Source organism: Strongylocentrotus purpuratus, unplaced genomic scaffold (assembly GCF_000002235.5).
Source record: "Strongylocentrotus purpuratus isolate Spur 01 unplaced genomic scaffold, Spur_5.0 spur5_contig_788, whole genome shotgun sequence".
Taxonomy (NCBI): domain Eukaryota; kingdom Metazoa; phylum Echinodermata; class Echinoidea; order Camarodonta; family Strongylocentrotidae; genus Strongylocentrotus; species Strongylocentrotus purpuratus.
Window position 1 is genome coordinate 7,209 of NW_022145489.1, and position 17,792 is coordinate 25,000.

Sequence of the window (17,792 nt, forward strand, 5' to 3'; positions counted from 1 at the left end):
TTTCTCTAAAGCAGAAGTGTTTTAGGGGCTAAATTTGTTAGTGCTTATAATACATCCTTAGGGGCATCCAAATATATCAAAATTGTAAAGAATCACTATCCAGCTAATTTTCAAAATTTACCAAACTTTGTAATACCTTTAACAATAAAGATGAAGGTGTGATACCTATTTGATGCATGTTGACAGTATGTAATCTTGACTTTCCCTCAAGAACCAAGTAAAAAGATGCAGGATGGTGAGCAGGCGGTTTGTTCTGAGGGTACGAAAGAGGAGAAGGAGGGTAATTATGAGGAAAAGGATGAGGACCGGGAAAGTCCTGTGATACTTCTGACAGCCCCTACTGGCCGTGCAGCCTCCATACTTAAGAGGCGCACCGGGATGAAAGCGAAGACCCTGCACAGTGTCCTGGGCACCGCCCGCAAGTCCAATCCCGAGGAATTCATCTACGACAAGGTGGAGATCCTAGTCGTGGATGAATGCAGTTTAGTTCCCATCTCCATCTTGTCAGAAGTCTTGAGTACACTTCTGGGCCACAGCCTAAAGAAGGTCATCTTCTTGGGTGACCCACATCAACTCCCGTCCATCGACCCAGGAAACTTTCTCAAAGATATCATCAAAGCCGGTATTCAATTTATTTTGTTGAGTATCGTAAAATATGTCTTAGTGACCACCTTTATAAAAAGGCTACTGGTCTTAAGTGGTCAGCTAAATTGCCTTCTTCTATGAGCAAACATATGCATAGCTGCCAACTGTTACGAAAAAAATCGTAATTGTTACGAATTTCCCACCCTCGTTACCAAGTTACAAATTAAAAAAATAAAAAAAAAAATATGATTTTTTATTTTGTGTGTGTGTGTGTGCCATTATAATGGCAAAATGCCCATTCTGTCCTGTAAAGTATCCTACAAGCATCTCACATGGGCAATTTAAGGATGTTCATTGAAAACACCAGTCCAGTCATTACGAAATCTACCTTATTCAACCAATGATCCATAAACAAAATTCTTCCTGTATGTAGGAGCTGTAAAAGGCATTGATCTGTGTTTTTTTTTTTAATTCAATTTTTGTCAGTAAAATACAACTTTTGGGATAAAAGAATACAGTTTATGAACTCCAGAGGTTGACAGGTCTGACATAGATGTGCGCTTCATGCACATGATATTCAGTTTTACTTAAATGTTACTAATTGAAAATTCAAGATGTTGACAGCTACCGGTATGCATATGTTGAAGAACCTGTTTAGATAGGCCTCTTGTCTACAGTGGCCACTTTTCATTTTTCTTGGATGGTCTTAACTCACAGATTTGACTGTGTTAATGCATTTTATTTAAAACTCATCTGGATTTCCTTGGAGTTCAAAAATATCAAAGAAGTGGATTTGTTGCATGCTTTACAGTCCATAGCATCTTTTAGAAGATTTATTAGGAACTTCATACTTGTTTCTCTCTCCAGTTTCCCAGACTACCAATCTTAGCTTCATCCAGACCCTGGAGAAGAATCACCGGACTGACAAGGGCGGCAGACTCATCGTTAAGAACGCACGTAAGATCGCTGAAGAGAGAAAGAGCGACCTTCTCTATGAGCCTGACAGGTTTGAAATGATTGACACCTCAAACTGTGAGGCTGGCAAAGGTGAGTATACAGTCTAGGATAATGATAATAGGAGTAGACTTCATAGTAGTAGTAGTACTAATGATGATGATGATGATGATGATGAAAAGGATAATAATGGTAGCTTCTTATATAGTGTCACTTCAATTGTTACCCCAGTCCCCAGCCATAGTCGAAGGTCCAAATATGTAGCGCCCTAGCATATTGGGTACCCATTTACACCTGGATGGAGAGTGACAACTGTGGATTAACGTCTTGCCAAATAATGTTAGGGCCAGGTTGGGATTCAACTGTGGATCACATGGTTCATGATTCAAGTCCCGTAACATTAATGTGCATTTGCCACTTTCCACCCAGGCGTTAAATGGGTACCAGTAGGAAGGAATTTTTTTAATGACATGAGCACCTAAATCTGTAGCCTAGCAGAGCCAGGGTAATATTGGAGTGCCTTGAGCTCTTTGCATGGTGGATTTGTTTGAATATTTAGTCCGAGCATTTTAGCCATATGTCATTTTATTTTGAGTATTCCCTATAAAAAGTTTTTTCAAGAAAAAAAAACATTTCATGGGACATTTTTTTTTGGTGATATCCTTCCACACTAACATGAAAAGAATGTAAACACTCAAAATATGTTTTGTCCTGTCCAGAAGTCAACCTTCTCTCTAAAGTGATTTTTTTTTTGCTTGGTAATATTTAGGTCAACAACAAATTCTGGACAGACTGATAAGGACCAAGCGCCAGCTCCAAGATCACAAAAAGTCCCAGATTGTGGCCTTCAAAAAGTAAGATTCGGCAGAGACCTTGTATATCTCATTTATGTTCTTGATTCTTCAGATCTAGTCTCTGATTGAAAATGCAGGCTTCTCTGCCATTTTTCTTGCAACTTGAGTCAAACAAAGTTTTGTTCCTGATCGTCTTATATTAAAGTCTATGTACAGTCAGTGGTAATGTATGACTTGGCATCAGTGTAGTTGATTATTTTGAAGTGCCGATGCGTAGTGAAGGAATAAATTACATATGATAACAGAATGAATTAAGTCATCTGAAAATGTACAAATACTAGTAATGTTTTATGCTCTGAAAACAAATGTGATTCAATACTTGTTTTAGATATTGCCAAAGATTCTGCTGAAATTAAACTCCATTGGAATTAATTATTCCTCCATATGAAGTAAATATAATGATAAGATCTGGATAAAAATGCTGACAACATTGAAAAGGGTAATTTTTTCCTAAGAAAATGCTTGAAGAACACCGCATGCATTTGTTATGATTGAAATGTTTGCATTTCTTTTGGTTGATATTCCCAGCGTCGATGTTGAGAACATCAACAAAGTATGCTGTAAGTACTACGCAGGGCATGACACATTCATGCCAGGTCGACATCATAGTCATCACATCGGAGACAAGATCTGCGCTAGGAAAAACTCCACCATCAGGATCTTAGGACGAAGCAACCCCAAGGACAAGGACAAGAAGAAGCTAGAGGCAGAAGGGAGCAAGGTCCAAAGAGAGGGAGAGGCAGAAGGGAATGAGGTCCAAAGAGAGGGAGATGCAGGAGGGAGCGAGTTCAAGGTGGACAACCAGAAACAAAGAGAGGGTCAGGCAGGCCCGAGCAAGAAGAAGGAAAAGAAGGGCAAAGAAACTTATCACATCAGCAATGGAGATACTTTCTTCATTAAAAATGTAAGTGAAGGGAAACAATGTTCTGAATGAGGTTACACATGGGATCATGAGCATAATGCCTGATAGATAAAAGCACTTTGAAACAGCCCACTTTTACTGTATGACAGTCAGAAATGATATTGTTTATGGTTGTGATTTATAATTATCTGTCAAATGCCTATAAAATTGACATAAAATTGACAGGCTGACAGATGCATCAAGACAAGCTGCAGACAGAAATACTTGGCATACCACCACTATACAGAAGCCATCACGAGGCCCCTGGCCTGCGTGGACGGCATAAGTCAAGTAAGTCAAGAGGAAGAAATGTTATCTTTGATGTAATCATGATTTTATGCAAGAACAAAGCCGATACAACATGAACTCCAGCTGGGAAATCTGTTGGTGAATCTTTGCCATGATTAATAAGATTAGATGATACTTTTTCATTAGAAGATGGATAAATACTTGATCATGACCTAGCAATTTCTATATAAACAAACAGTGATTATAAGTAAACAAATCTTTGAGAGAATGGACACTAATTAGTTTGTTTGCTTGTCAAATAATTTTTTTTATTTTTTTAAATCTTCAATGTCCTCAGTTGAGAGAAGTGGTGGAGAATGACGGGAAGAAAAAGGAGATCGCCACTCTCCAGTCAATGGATGAAGAAGAAGGTACTCTATTCGATGTGAACTTCAAGGAGATGAGGAGCAGGTCCAAGATCCGATATGCTTGGGCTAGGACCATCAACACCTACCAGGTAAGATCAAAATACCAATAATATGAAGAGGTGTCATTGTTGAGTGGTTTAAGAATGTTCCACAGGGATGTTTGTGTGCACCTTAACTGCTTAGGGCCAGCTTGTTATGTATTCACCATGTACGATGCCGAGAGCTCATGGTATATATGCATAGTAAATACATGATCAGCTGGCCCTGCAAAACTAAGGTGCGCACAAACATTACCGTGGATTGTCTTTAAAAACACTGGCAGGAGATGGAAAGGTTTTGGGTTCGAGTCCAGACGAGGCTGGCACTATAAAGTACCGTTTGGCAAGACATCGATCTACATTTGTCACTCTCCACTCGGGTGCTTAATGGGTAGTATTGGTAAAAGATTAGTTCCTTAAATGTTAAATGCTGTGAGCACCAAAATTAGCTATAGCCTAACTACAGTTAATTCTGGAGCGCCTTGAGCACCTTGTGTGGTGGATATGAGAGTTTTAGAATTATCCCTCATCAAAATTATTATTATAATTATTACAATAAGATGCATTTGAGGATGAGGAGGCGCGATAGCTCAGTCGGTAGAGCAGTTGGTCTTGTAATCCGGTGACCCGGGTTCAAAACCAAGTCGATGTGCTAGTGCCCTTTGGTAAGGCATTAATCCTTATTACCAGGTCCCTCGGAGAGGACCTAAAGCCGTCAGCCATCTGGTTGCTTACTTGCTTTTTTAGCAGTCAGGTAAAATAACCACCACCATCATCATATTATAGCTACTATCTAAATTTACTCTACTGTCCGTAATGCAAAGTATTTTCTTATTACCCTGGTTTATCTGAGCTGTCATGATAAGGTACTAAAAAAATCAAGGAATTTCTTCATACCTGGTACCCATGCACTTCACCTCGATGGAGAGTGACACATGTAGATTGATATCCTGCCAAAGGACATTGTTCTCTTGTAGGGATCTGAACCCGTACCTTGTGATCCATAGTCTGGTAACTAATACCCACTAGACACAACCTGTCTAACTTCTAAAATGGGCCAATTATATTATCCATGGACTTCTGAATTCTCTTAACCCTCCAGGCGATCATACAGGAACCCCTCGTTTCCATAGGCCCTAGGTTAAAAGGATGCAAAGATTGTGCTGGATCGATTAGTAACATTTCAAAAATTCATGAAGTTTCTGGTTCTCTATACACTTTTTCTTATCCATTCTTCTAACCATCCCCCTTACCTCTCTCCTCTTCTCACTCGAACTCCAGGGCTCCGAGGTAGACTACATTGTGTACGTGATAAGCCCAAACTCTTTCTACGAGACTTGGCAGCACCTCTACACGGCCATCACCAGGGGGTGCAAGGGATGCATCATCGTGGGGACACCGGCCCGCCTGCAAAAGGTTGTGAAAACCAATCCTAGACCAAGACAAACCAGTCTGGCAAGGTTCCTCGGAGAGAACCTTTGTGAACTCCTGGTAAGAACTCCTCCTCCATGATCAGTTAGAGCCCTTTCAGATGTGAAGTAACAAACCCCCTTCAGAAAACTGCTGCAAATTACTGTAAAACCAGAATGTTTGGCCCTCTAAACATGTTTATGGATGTTGCAAGTAGTTCAGATTCATGAAATGAATTAACAAGTGACGCAACTCTCAATGTTTTTAATTCCCGAAACTTCACGGCATGAACATCTCTTTAGAACCATTAAAGTTTCATAATGCAAAAGTTTTTGGTCTTACATTAAAATGAGTTTACCAGTAGCTCAGTGTACTTTTGGAGCTTTTCAAGGAGAAATATGCCCAAAGCTAGTTGCTATGTGAATGCATTTGGTTTATTTCCATATTGTACTAATTTATACCAATACATTCTTTGTTTTTATCCCTCTGTTCACTGCATTTCTGCTTTGATCGACTGATTTGTAAGTCCTTTCAATGATTGATTCCTTTCAGATCTCAAGACCCAATCTTGCAGTACCAAGAAACGTCATTAGCTCCAAGAGAGGTACCTACCCCTTCTTTCTTTATGAAAAGTAAACTGGAACCAGCCCTTTTTACCCAATACTAAAAAGTTGCATTTTATTGTACCTTATAAATAATCTGCAATGGATTTAAGCCAGTGATATTACTGATAGAAGTTCAATTATATCTTTGAGAAATATCGTATTAATTTAGGGGTAAGGCAATATAGTTATACTGAGATAGTTGTCTTTAGAGGATATTTGTCTGGATACAGCTTGGAATACTGTCCCAGTAATACCTACATCAAAAGTAAGCAATACTTCCCTTTAGCATGTATAAATGAATACAACTGTTTAGGTAGTGAGCATTAGCTTTGAAGATAGTGAGAACACTTTGTCTTTCTTTTTCCTCCAGCACAAGAACAGCCTGTAAGGGGATCACCTTTCCATCTACCGTCTAGTTCAAATCCAGCTACTCCTGTACGAAGTCCACACCAGCAGAGCCCATGGGGAAGGCGAGAAGTGCCTGTCAACAAATCCGTATCCAATGGGCCATCGACCTCCAGTGCTACTCCAGTGCATTCATTTATAGATGAAGCGAACAAATCTACATGCACTACACCATCTATCTCAAGTGCTACTCCAGTGCAATCGCTAGCTAGACTGAATGAGATTCTAAAATGTGGCAGCCTTACTGCCCCTAAAAGAGCTGTTCCAGTTCCTGGATGCACTCTATCAGCAGCTGACCTTCCTGGATGTACATCGTTGGCTCCAGATCTGCCTGCATGTAAGGCATCATCACCAGCCTCTTCTGGATGTAAGGCATTAGCATTAGCCTCTCCTGGATGTGAGACATCACTGGTAGCCCCTTCTGGATACGAGGCATCAGCAGTAGTGTCTCCTGGATGTACGTCATTGGCTGCAGGTCTTCCTGGAAGTAAAACACTGGCAACAGTAGATACTCCTTTAGAAGTCAAAGGTAAGGATGGCATCTTCAAAAGCATGTGTCAAGATATATCATTCCAGAATATGGGTTCCTATAGAATCGTAGGTGCTCTTTTTGTGGGCTTGATCAGGGTTGGCAACAAGACAAGTAGAAACTGCTTAAATTACTTTGATGCATTAGAATGATGGCACCCATTAGGGTATATTCTTTGGGATAGGGGTAGTCAATTAGCGAGTTTTACATGAATCAAATCCTATTTGAATTAGTGAAGGTGCATTATACTAGGCAATGGCACTTGATGGTACTGAACAGAAGAATAGTTTGAAATTTGGTGCCAAACCACTGAACAAGATGGTTAGATGGTGAACCTCTCTTGTACTTTTGTATTCAACTAGTAGACACTACTATTCAGGACTTGTCTCTCATGCTCGTTTTGTCTTTCATCCATTGTTTCACTGAACAGCCAAGCCAAACAGAGGGAAGCTCTCCAGGAAGCGGAAAGTAAAGAACACTGTTCCTGTCAACCAAGATGTGCCATGTCTGCAGGGAGGTGATAGCACTGTTACAATGGATTCAGAGGTACCCGAGAAAAAGTCTTGTACATCGAAACCATCTCTTGCAGTGAGTCCCATGGCTGTCGCAGAGCAGGATCATCTGGACAAGGATCAAGTATCTGATAGTAATGGAGCAGAACAAGCCAAGGGGACATCATCGCCACAACAGCGTGAAGGAGATTTACTTTTCACTTCCATCCTACCCAAGGAAGAAAGTACCCCTGTCGTGCCCAGTCGCAAGTCGGGTTTCACGTTTTCTCGCAAACGCTTGAAACTTGCAAGAGAAAACAAAAATAAAGATGATCAAAATATGTCCAAGGGCGTTAAGGTCGAGACACTTCCTGCTGATGGGCAGGGATCACCAGAGACAGTTCATGGCTATGGCAAAGAGAACCACAATGAGCCATTCAGAGGTTCCAGAGGGAAGATGGATGGAAAGGAGTTGTCTGAAGGATTCAGATCGCCCAGTGACTCCAGAGCACCCCTGAAAAGTCTGGCTTTGATATCTTATGCTGTATTGAAATCAGTCCTCTCTAAATCCCCACAGGGTGTGGAGAAAGATCAAAACCTAAGGGTTCCAAAGCTCAAGGATGTACAAGAAAACACCTCCAAGGTACAGCCAAAGCAGCAATCCGTTGGAAACAGTCAAGAAACCCTGATCTGTGTCCCAGGCCTACTTGTAGGAAGATATAAAAATGTGCGGCGGATTTACAGTCAAGAAAGCGAGGAACTGCCATCATCCCCTAGCAGAAAGTCAAATGAGTGTAAAGAAGAGTGTCCATTCGAGGACAGCAATGATCAAGAACTGTCCCAATTTCTCTTACAGCCCCCTTCTGCCCTTGAGGTTCATCCTCTTTTCAGAGGTCTGGAAGAATACCTGAAAGATGATGATGATGAGACTGATTGCTCCATCTCATCGGATGAAACTGCCTTCTCTTCCAGTGGCTCAAGTCCTTGTCTAGGCACAGGTGACTACCCTTCAGATGGTAATGATGATGATGATGAGGATGGTGGTGGTGGTGGTGGTGATGTTCAGGATAATGCATTTGAAGATGATGATGAAGATGAGGAAATGTCACAATTTATTTTCCATCATCCACATTAGATTGGAAGTTGGTAGAAAATTGGGAGTGATCACTGTTGATCATCCTTGCTTTCTTTCCTGAAGCCATCGCAGTTTGCAAAACTAACATTAAAACTGTCTATTAAGGTCACCCAAGGCCGATAGAAAAAGTGACCACTTTAGGCAGGTGGCCTTTCTAGACAGATTCTACAACACACATTTCTTTCTCAAGGGAGATGAAATACATAGGCATTATACACAGGCAGCCTTTATGGAGATTAGAGAGGTGGTCATGGGTTCGACTGTATAAGTAGACATTTACCTATTAGTCATTCTGGAAATTGTGACAAACACTGCTGTAATGCATAGTGTGCAATAGATTAACAAGTATTCTGCTTGTTGAACAAAAAATGTGTTATAGATGAAGAAATTCCACCCTGCAAATATCACTGCAGTTTATTGTAGATCAGGAATAGCGTTAACTGCCACAGTCTCAATTACTACATATATATCAATTTAATGTTATTTGTTTTGAGACTTTTGATTTTTCACCTGTGAATGTTGCAATGCTATTATACCAAAGCTCATATGAATTCAATGATGTTCTGTAACTCCTGTTACAAATTCAAAGGCAAGGCTATGATATATTTGTGTGCTTATATTGGCTATAATTACTCAAGGCTAAGTAAGAAGCCTTTTATTTAGTGGCTGCTATTTAACATGTTTAGTACATTTTAAAATTATGTGATTATGCATAATTACTCTTTCTTTGATTGTAAGGATATTTATTGGAAAGTTTCAGACAAAATGAAAATTGAATATTATCCCATTTAAAGATAAGTTAATGTTTTTATTTTCATTTAAATGTGTTATTTATTTGTTTCCTTATTGTATGTTCATGTACATGTATGCGATTGGGAAAGAAATACAATTTTTTTGTAAAGGAATAGTTCAACCAGTGTTTTTCATATTTAATTTGATGTTGCCAATATATAATTTGGATGGATATGTTTTTCAGCCCCAAAATGTATCATACCCTTTCCAATATTCAAATGAATGGAAGTACCAATGAATTTGAAACAATGATTATTTCAATCATGAAATAAATATTAACAGATATTGATTCTCTGTTTGAATTTGATGTGGTATATCAGTTCATTTAAGTGAAATTGTAGATACTAGTTTATCTACATATCATTGAGTAACTGTATTTTTAAACTTTGATACACTTTGATGTGTCCAGGTATTTTAATAATAGTAATACTTGTATTACTGTGAACAGCAATTAACATACTAAGAGATGCTCAAATGTATTCAGGAATGTAAAAATTTGTCACAACATGCTTTTTAGATCAAAGTTCTAAATCCCTTTCTGTAAAATTCTTATTGATACCGGCCTGCCAACTTATATATCTTGTGAAATGGTACCTGAATTTCAGCAGGGACCCAAAAGTAATGTGTAATCATGAAGCCTTAATTGTGTATAATGTTGATTCCTGTTGCAGCAATATGTACATGTAGATATTGCTGCAGTTACTGTGGTATATCAATGCATTTGCAATAGTTATCTTGGACACACTTGTACAGTATGGGGGCAAAATTTTCTTTTAATAATATTTACACTATCATGTGATTACAGTAACTTTGAACTATATGTATATTTTGCTATTAATGTATCAACAGACCATTTTTACATGTATGTACGTATAACGAATGTTCATTTTGAAAATCACCGTCTTTTACTGATAACAAATTTATATACCATGTATGATACACAGGGCTTCTCTGTTACTTCAAATTCACCTTGCACTTATTACTTGTTGCTATAATAGGCAAGCTTTAATGTCATGAAGAGCCAATTCTGTTTTAGAAATATTTGTGTCTTCGTTTGAAATAATTCTTGCAATCTTATGTTTTTGTACATTTCATTTTTTGTCGATATAATTTTCTGTAGATTTTGATACATGTATTTTATTTTGAGCTTTGAGTAACTACTAATATATATTTGAATTTGTCATGCTTAGATTACAATTTGAATCACATTCATGGCTTAATTCATTATTCATCTGAAATTTCATTCAAGAAGTATGGAAGAAAGAGCAATGCTGTAACATCACAGATATCTCCAATTCCGTTTAACCGCCAGTCAAAACCGGACGGTTTTCGATTAAACGACTTTGTCGGCAGCAAGCCAGGCCCGTGTGAAAAAGCGGGAAGGACTTTAATTTAACTGCGAGGTGCATTTGAAGGCGTCGATTTGTGTTGATGAACTTGTCACAAATAAAAGTAACAATGTCGTTTTTAGAAGAATGTGTAAGGTCATTAATGTAAATTAAAAACAGTAGAGGACCGAGGATAGAACCTTGTGGTACGCCCTGTGTAAAAGTTGGATGAATTATTATTATAAACTACACTTTCAAACCAAGATGACAGACAAATTGGAGTGTTGTTCTAGTTTCAGAGTGGTGCGTCAACACACAGATTAATGAGCTGGGAGACATTGCCAGCATAGTGCCAGGTGGAGGGGCATAAATCGAAACTTTAAAAAAATTATAAAAAAATAAAAAAATAAAAAAAACGGGAAAACGAAACCGTCCAATTGAAAACAGAATCCGCCATGGGCGGTCGGATACCGGACGGTTAAAGGTTTGACTACAGCACTACAATAAACCAATGAACTCCTTGCAATATTTACCTTAAACACACTTTATCTGATAGTACTTTAGCCATCAAAGACAAATTGAAACTTTTCGTTGATGACAAGTTACTTTGAAGGAGGATAGAAAGATTAAATATATCTGTGAAACTGAAATGCAAACAAAATCTGAAAAGATGATTTCCCCCCTAAATTGTGAATTATTGGAATTTGATGTTTCCAAACATTTTAAACATTTCCAACTTTTGAATTGCTATGTACATGTAGGTAGGATAACTCTTGTCTTTCTAATTTGTATAGTTGAACAGTGCATGTATCTCTCGTCTTTCATTTTTCTAAATGTATTTATTCTTCTTTTCCTGACATTAAGTTAAGGTAGCAAGCTACCCACATACATGTATGTATTCAGTACAGCCTCAAGGGAAATCCCTCAAACAAGAATTGGACAATGACCAAGTGTTTTCAACTTAATGATAATATTTGTTGACCTCTTTTTTTCACCCACCTGTACTAAGCATTTGTAATGTCAAGATTATGTTCTTCTCAAATAAATAAGCTGTATATTGATTTATTACCCAATTTACTTGTTTTTCTGCTTCTTCTCAGTTTGTGACATTTGTCCTCACAAATGAACAGTGTAAAGTGTGTACAGTGGAACTTTGTAAGAAACTCATCAATACAAACTCTTTGTTATTATAGCAACTTTAGCAAGGTATAATTTTGCCACTCCCTTTTCTGTGTATTTTATCATTTCCCTAAGTTAAATCAATATTTTTTTTTCCAAACTATGCAAAATGTGTGTTACACTTTCTATGTTGAATTTAGCATAAATCGAACTATCTTTTGTTTGCCGACCTACTAGTCGACTTATGCAGAGAACTCTAAAAATTGATTGTTTTAGACCAGATTTTCCTACCGGTACATTTATATCAAGACAATTTCTTTCTGTATAATCATATATATAATTAGAAGTACACACGCAAATCAGAACTTCATGTGTCTTCCAAGAAGAAGTAAAAATCAGGAGAAAATCAGGAAACCAATTTAAATCGGGGAAATTATCAGGCCTGACTGAACTACAAATCGCAGAATCCAGGCAAACTGTAACTGTATATTTTTGACGGGATGGCTTGATCATGTTCACAAACTTAGACTTATAGGTATGACATTTTGAAAAAACTGGCCTCATGATTCAATTATTTTTAGGAGGAATAAACAATACAGCAATAGAGTGATATACCTACTGTATATATAGTTCAATTTATTCCATCAGAAATACAGCTCAAAGTGAGCACATCCACACACATACATGTAAATGTTATAATGAAGGTAGAAAAGTCAATAATTTTTGATTATTTCTTCTTGATCCATACTAAAATAATATAAAACAAAATTACTTCATCAATCATTATAATCTATTCATTTTTTCCTCGATACTGTGGGGTGGGGCATAATACTGAATACAAAATAAGACTGACAGTATTTTCTGCCTTCCTACATGTAGTTTATGGAAATGGGCTACGTAAGACTTCTCTCCTCTTTCCAACAATACACAATAAACTATTTACAGATGAACAAGACCATAATATCCCAAATACAGACATTTCTCAAAATATAATTTTCTATAAAAGGCATCATGTAGGCTTATTCTATTTCTAAATTGTTGGAAGTTGTGCAGTTTGAATACATGTACACGTCTCTATCTGTCATCTTGAGAGTTTGTGACATTCCTGACCCACTAAGGATTTCTTTAATTTACTTTATACTTAACAGCATATATCATTACTTGGTACCTGCATTCTATCTTTCATAATTAAGAGTTAATATGACTTGACAAAACAATTTTTTTTAAAGTTATAAATATATATTTCCCTGGCTTTATAGTGCAACCAAGTTTTCAAATTACATCACAAATAAATCTTTGAGACAAGTTTCCAGGCAGAAAAATATTGTTTAATTGTTGAGCTGGATAAAATATGGTTCCATGAATACTATCTTTAGAATTCACAACACTTATTTTGACACCCAAGTACAGTAGAAGGGTAAAATATTAGATAAAATATAGAATTGGATAATCTGGGACAGTTACAACCATGCAGGGATGACATGAAGGTTTCAGAAGGAAAAAATACAACATCTAATGAAAGCTGGAAGGTCTATGGGGCTGTGATTGTCTACAAGAATAGTAAGAAAACTGTATGGTAGATGCCAGGGAGTTTAAAATGAAAATCAGTTACTGCTAAAAAGATACAAAGCAACACAGATGAATCACTTTTCTCTAGGTAGTTCTAAGTGCTTCCACCTACGTAGCTTTACAGGCGTCCTATCTGATGGTGTTTTCTCTTCTTTGATTTTCTTCATCTCCACCCTCATCACGAGCATGATGAGTTTTCCTTCTTTGTTGGTGATGCGGTCTTCTTTCACGACATCCAAGACATCTCCTTCTTGTACCTGAAAGAGAAACGATTATTATGATATACAGTTAGCTTTGCATAACTCAAATCTCTTGGGACTATCTTGGGACAATCGTTGCTGATAAAACGTTTTGTGTGTTTAACAGCATACATGTGTATAATTATGGGCAAGGATTTTCTTCCAAAGAATGTATTTACTTATTGTTGATGTATATCTTTCAGTTATTTTCAAAAGAAAAATTCATCTTCTGAGTGTTTAACAATGCATATTCAACGTTCATTTCATCATTATTATTCAGAATCCCACTTTATTAAAAAAAATTACAATACAATGGAGACACAACGTTTGAAGAAAAAAAAAAAAAAATGTCTGTTAAACTTACCTGTCGACTCTTTTTCATCACTTTCTTGCCGTTGTGTCGCAGTTTAGCTTTGAGAAATGCTTCCTCAATTTTCCTGGGGATACAAACATCGGATTTGCATGTTTACAAAAAATGAATATGATTTTTCATCTTTTTTTTGTCGTTAGTTATATTCTATAAAAGGGGGAGAAAAAAATCCAAAATACTATGGGCAGATGAACTTGAATAACAATTCATGAAATAAAAAGAGCAGAGTATGTTAATCTATCCAGGATTGTTATCACTTTTATTACCAGTCATCAAATCAAATATCAAAAATGTGAAGTACATGTAAAACCATCCAAGTCCAATTAATGTAAAAATATATATCTTTAAATTTAATACAATTTTATGAAGCTTACTTTCTAGATACTCCAAGACCAGAGCTCAAGACAGCATCTATCCTCAAAGATGGAACATTCATCTTCAAATCTTTCCAGTCTTTCTTGGCACCATCAATCTCATCTTCTTCTTCAGAATCATCAACGTCGCTGTCAACCTTCTCCTCCTCATCGTCAGTTTCATCATCTGAGTCCACACCTCTCTTGACAGGTTTTTGTTTTGACTTCGTCTTCTTTGAATAATAGCACACACACTGGTTTTGAAATGCTGAATGTTCAACTGCCAAAAATTGATGTTGGTCAGTCCAGGCGATATTGTTGTGTTTTGTTGGAGCACTCTTCTCAAGTTTTCTGCATTGCCCTTTCATTTGGGAAGGCAACAATTTAGCAGTAGAACGTGCAGAGAACATGGAGTGAAAGTTAACAAGTTTGTAGTTGAGTGGAAATAATAGAAACGGTGATTTCCCCTTGAATACGAGAGATGATAACTGATAAAGAAAAGCTGCCATGCCAACTTCAATTCAATCTGCAACTGAACTGCTCACGACGGCGACGATGCGCTGCACTACAATAATCTGCGCCGAAGCGTCAGGCGACAAAGTCTATTGTTTTCCGGTGGATATTCGCGAGAGCGACTGATTTCAGAATTATTATGGTATATAGTCGTCTAGAAGCAACTAGGGTTTTTCACAATTCCTCCAAAAAAATGGAACACAGCTATATACATTACGGAACTTATGCAATGAATAAAGATATCCTGCAAATTGTAGCGTAGCGTTTATTTCTCTTTATCGGCTTAAAATTCACCGGTGGTAATCGTTTAAAACCTTAACCCGAAATGGCTTACCATACACGATGGTAGCCTCTAATCGGGCACATCTACAAGGAGGTCAATGAATATGCATATCAGTGACGTCTTGTCAAGTCATGAATATTGATGTTCTTGACTGCGCGCGTACGATCGTACGTACGTACGTGCAGAATTGGGGTCATGACTGTTCAATGAAGGTAATACGTGCAACACAAATCAGGGCAAAATCTTACCATGATTATACAGTTGTATTGTCCGTGATTATGAGGTAGAAGTGTTTGAGTGTTAAGTAAATTTATTTAGTGTGGATTTTGATACATTTTTGAAACAGTTTATACAAAATTGGCGATTCTTTTGGTCGTTTTTTAACTCCAAAAAACAAGTGACCAACTCGGTCGTCGGCTAAACCACCTAGCCCTGCCTGTAGATGTGCCCGCCTATATCTCTACATGTGCCCGATCGAGATAGGGATCGAGTTAGTGTAATAAAATAGTATTCTATATTCAATATCCGAGAGTTCACGGATGAAACATTAAAGCTCCCTTATATATGAGTTTTACAAGTATCAATTTATCTTCTTTTCATGGATTTTCTTTGGATTCTACGTGTTTTACGTTGTCAAACAACCACCTCCCTGTAGATGTGCCCGCCTCCCGCTACATGTGCCCGAGATAGGGGATATGTAGTAAGGCATACAACTTAGTGCTGTATATTGAATTTCCGACATGTCATGAATATAATAAAGCTTCCTAAGATACAAATGAGTTTCATAAATATCAATTTATCTTCTTTTCATTGATTTTCGTTGGATTTTACGTGTTTTAAGTTATCAAAACATGCACCTCCCTGTAGATGTGCCCGCCTCCCGCTACATGTGCCCGAGATAGGGGAAATGTAGTGAGGCATACAACTAGTGTTGTATATTAAATTTCCGTCATGTCATGGATATAATAAAGCTTCCTAAGATACAATTGAGTTTCACAAATATCAATTTATCTTCTTTTCATGGATTTTCTTTGGATTCTACGTGTTTTACGTTGTCAAACAACCACCTCCCTGTAGATGTGCCCGCCTCCCGCTACATGGGCCCGAGATAGGGGAAATGTATTGAGGCATACAACCCGAATTTCCGACATGTCATGAATATAATAAAGCTCCTAAGATACAAATGAGTTTCACAAATATCAATTTATCTTCTTTTCATGGATTTTCTTTGGATTCTACGTGTTTTACGTTGTCTAACAATCACCTCCCTGTAGATGTGCCCGCCTCCCGCTACATGTGCCCGAGATAATGGTGTATAGCCAGACATTATAGTATATCTATGAGTATCTTTCTTGCTCCCTCGACGTGACGACTCCACCAAACATACCCCCTCTTTCTTACTCACCCCCTTTCTCTCAGGCTCTTATCCCCCCCCCCCTCTCTCTCTCTCTTTCATCCCCTGTTTCTTTTGTTTTCTTTTTCTCTTTTTTCTTCTTCTTTTGCTCCTTTTCTTCCTTTTCTTTCTTTTCCTTTCTTTCCTATCCTTCCTCTTTTTCTCTTTCTTCCTCCTTTTCCGGACAATATCCTGACAGGCGGGGGTGTCGCACCCCCACACCCATTTGGGGACGCCCCTGGTTGTGGGAGTTAGATTATATACAATATTCAAACTTTTCGTAAATATACAATATTGCACGATTTTTTTCCTCCTCATAATAATGTAAGGAAGTAATATTTTCAAGATTTTAAGTCAAATAAGATACGATTTTGCGATCGTAAGGCATTAAGCAAACGGTAGTGTCCCCTATATTGTGTCTTTTTAAAAGTATAGGCCTTTATTTTCTTTTAGCTTTGATAATTATATAAAAACATCCCCATAATCTAGCTAATATATTTCCCCCGCTCCAGTGGTGACAAAAAAGGGAAACATAACACACACGTAATCCTATCGTTATTTGTCCCCCTTGTGTGAAATATCCCCCCCCCCTTAACTGATTGGCTAATCTTTGGTGACAAGACGATATATTTTACAAGGAAACCACCTCGACCGAAAAAAAGACAGATTTAGAACGTGACAGTAAGACAATGCATATATGCTTTATGATTACCAACCTCTCCTACGAGATGACCCCGACAATAAGACACTATTTCAAACTCGTGGGAGACAGTGAGCATATAGGATGACAATATATAATGCTTTTTCACAAAAACAAAACAAAAAACACAACAATATATTCCTGTTCTCAATGTGTATGATGAATTGACAGGTGATATGTATATTATGATGTGTTTGTTCTATAATTATCTATCTTGTTTCATGACAACTTACATCAGCCTTAATTTTCGTTCTATGTGTTCCCTTTGTTGTATTTTCTTTCTTTTTATTATGGTTTGGTTATTGAAATTAATTGATTATCTATATTTCGTGTGTGAACCTTTAAGCATGTATATATCGACTCGAATAACTATTACATTTATTTTCTGTGTTTGCTTTGAATTTACCATGTCTCGAATGAATTAATCAATGATTATTTTTTATTGAACCTGCATTCAAATTTATGTTTACATTCCGTATTTTTCATGTGTTTGTTCTGTGTTTATCATTATATCAGACCCCCTTGTTGCTACGAGGGCTAGATATCCCACCCCGAAATAAAAACGAAGAC

The 17,792-nt window shown here is 37.5% G+C and overlaps 2 protein-coding genes across 2 annotated transcripts; one reads left to right on the forward strand and one right to left on the reverse strand.

The window, feature by feature from the left end:
* Positions 1–211: 211 nt before the first annotated feature.
* Positions 212–8,897, forward strand: LOC594069 (DNA helicase B; the record flags this gene model as incomplete). Its single annotated transcript, XM_793520.5, is given in 9 exon segments — positions 212–622; positions 1,453–1,632; positions 2,309–2,393; positions 2,922–3,297; positions 3,881–4,039; positions 5,270–5,479; positions 5,951–6,002; positions 6,374–6,937; positions 7,368–8,897. Coding segments are annotated over 9 exon segments (3,233 nt in total), but the record flags the coding sequence as incomplete, so codon positions are not given.
* A 4,211-nt stretch (positions 8,898–13,108) lies between these two features.
* Positions 13,109–15,175, reverse strand: LOC594088 (uncharacterized protein C6orf203 homolog). Its single transcript, XM_793538.5, has 3 exons — positions 14,355–15,175; positions 13,975–14,047; positions 13,109–13,628 (listed from the first exon to the last, which is right to left on the reverse strand). Exons 1-3 carry the CDS (start codon positions 14,840–14,842, stop codon positions 13,446–13,448), a joined length of 744 nt encoding a protein of 247 aa, XP_798631.3. The 5' UTR covers positions 14,843–15,175; the 3' UTR covers positions 13,109–13,445.
* Positions 15,176–17,792: the final 2,617 nt, after the last annotated feature.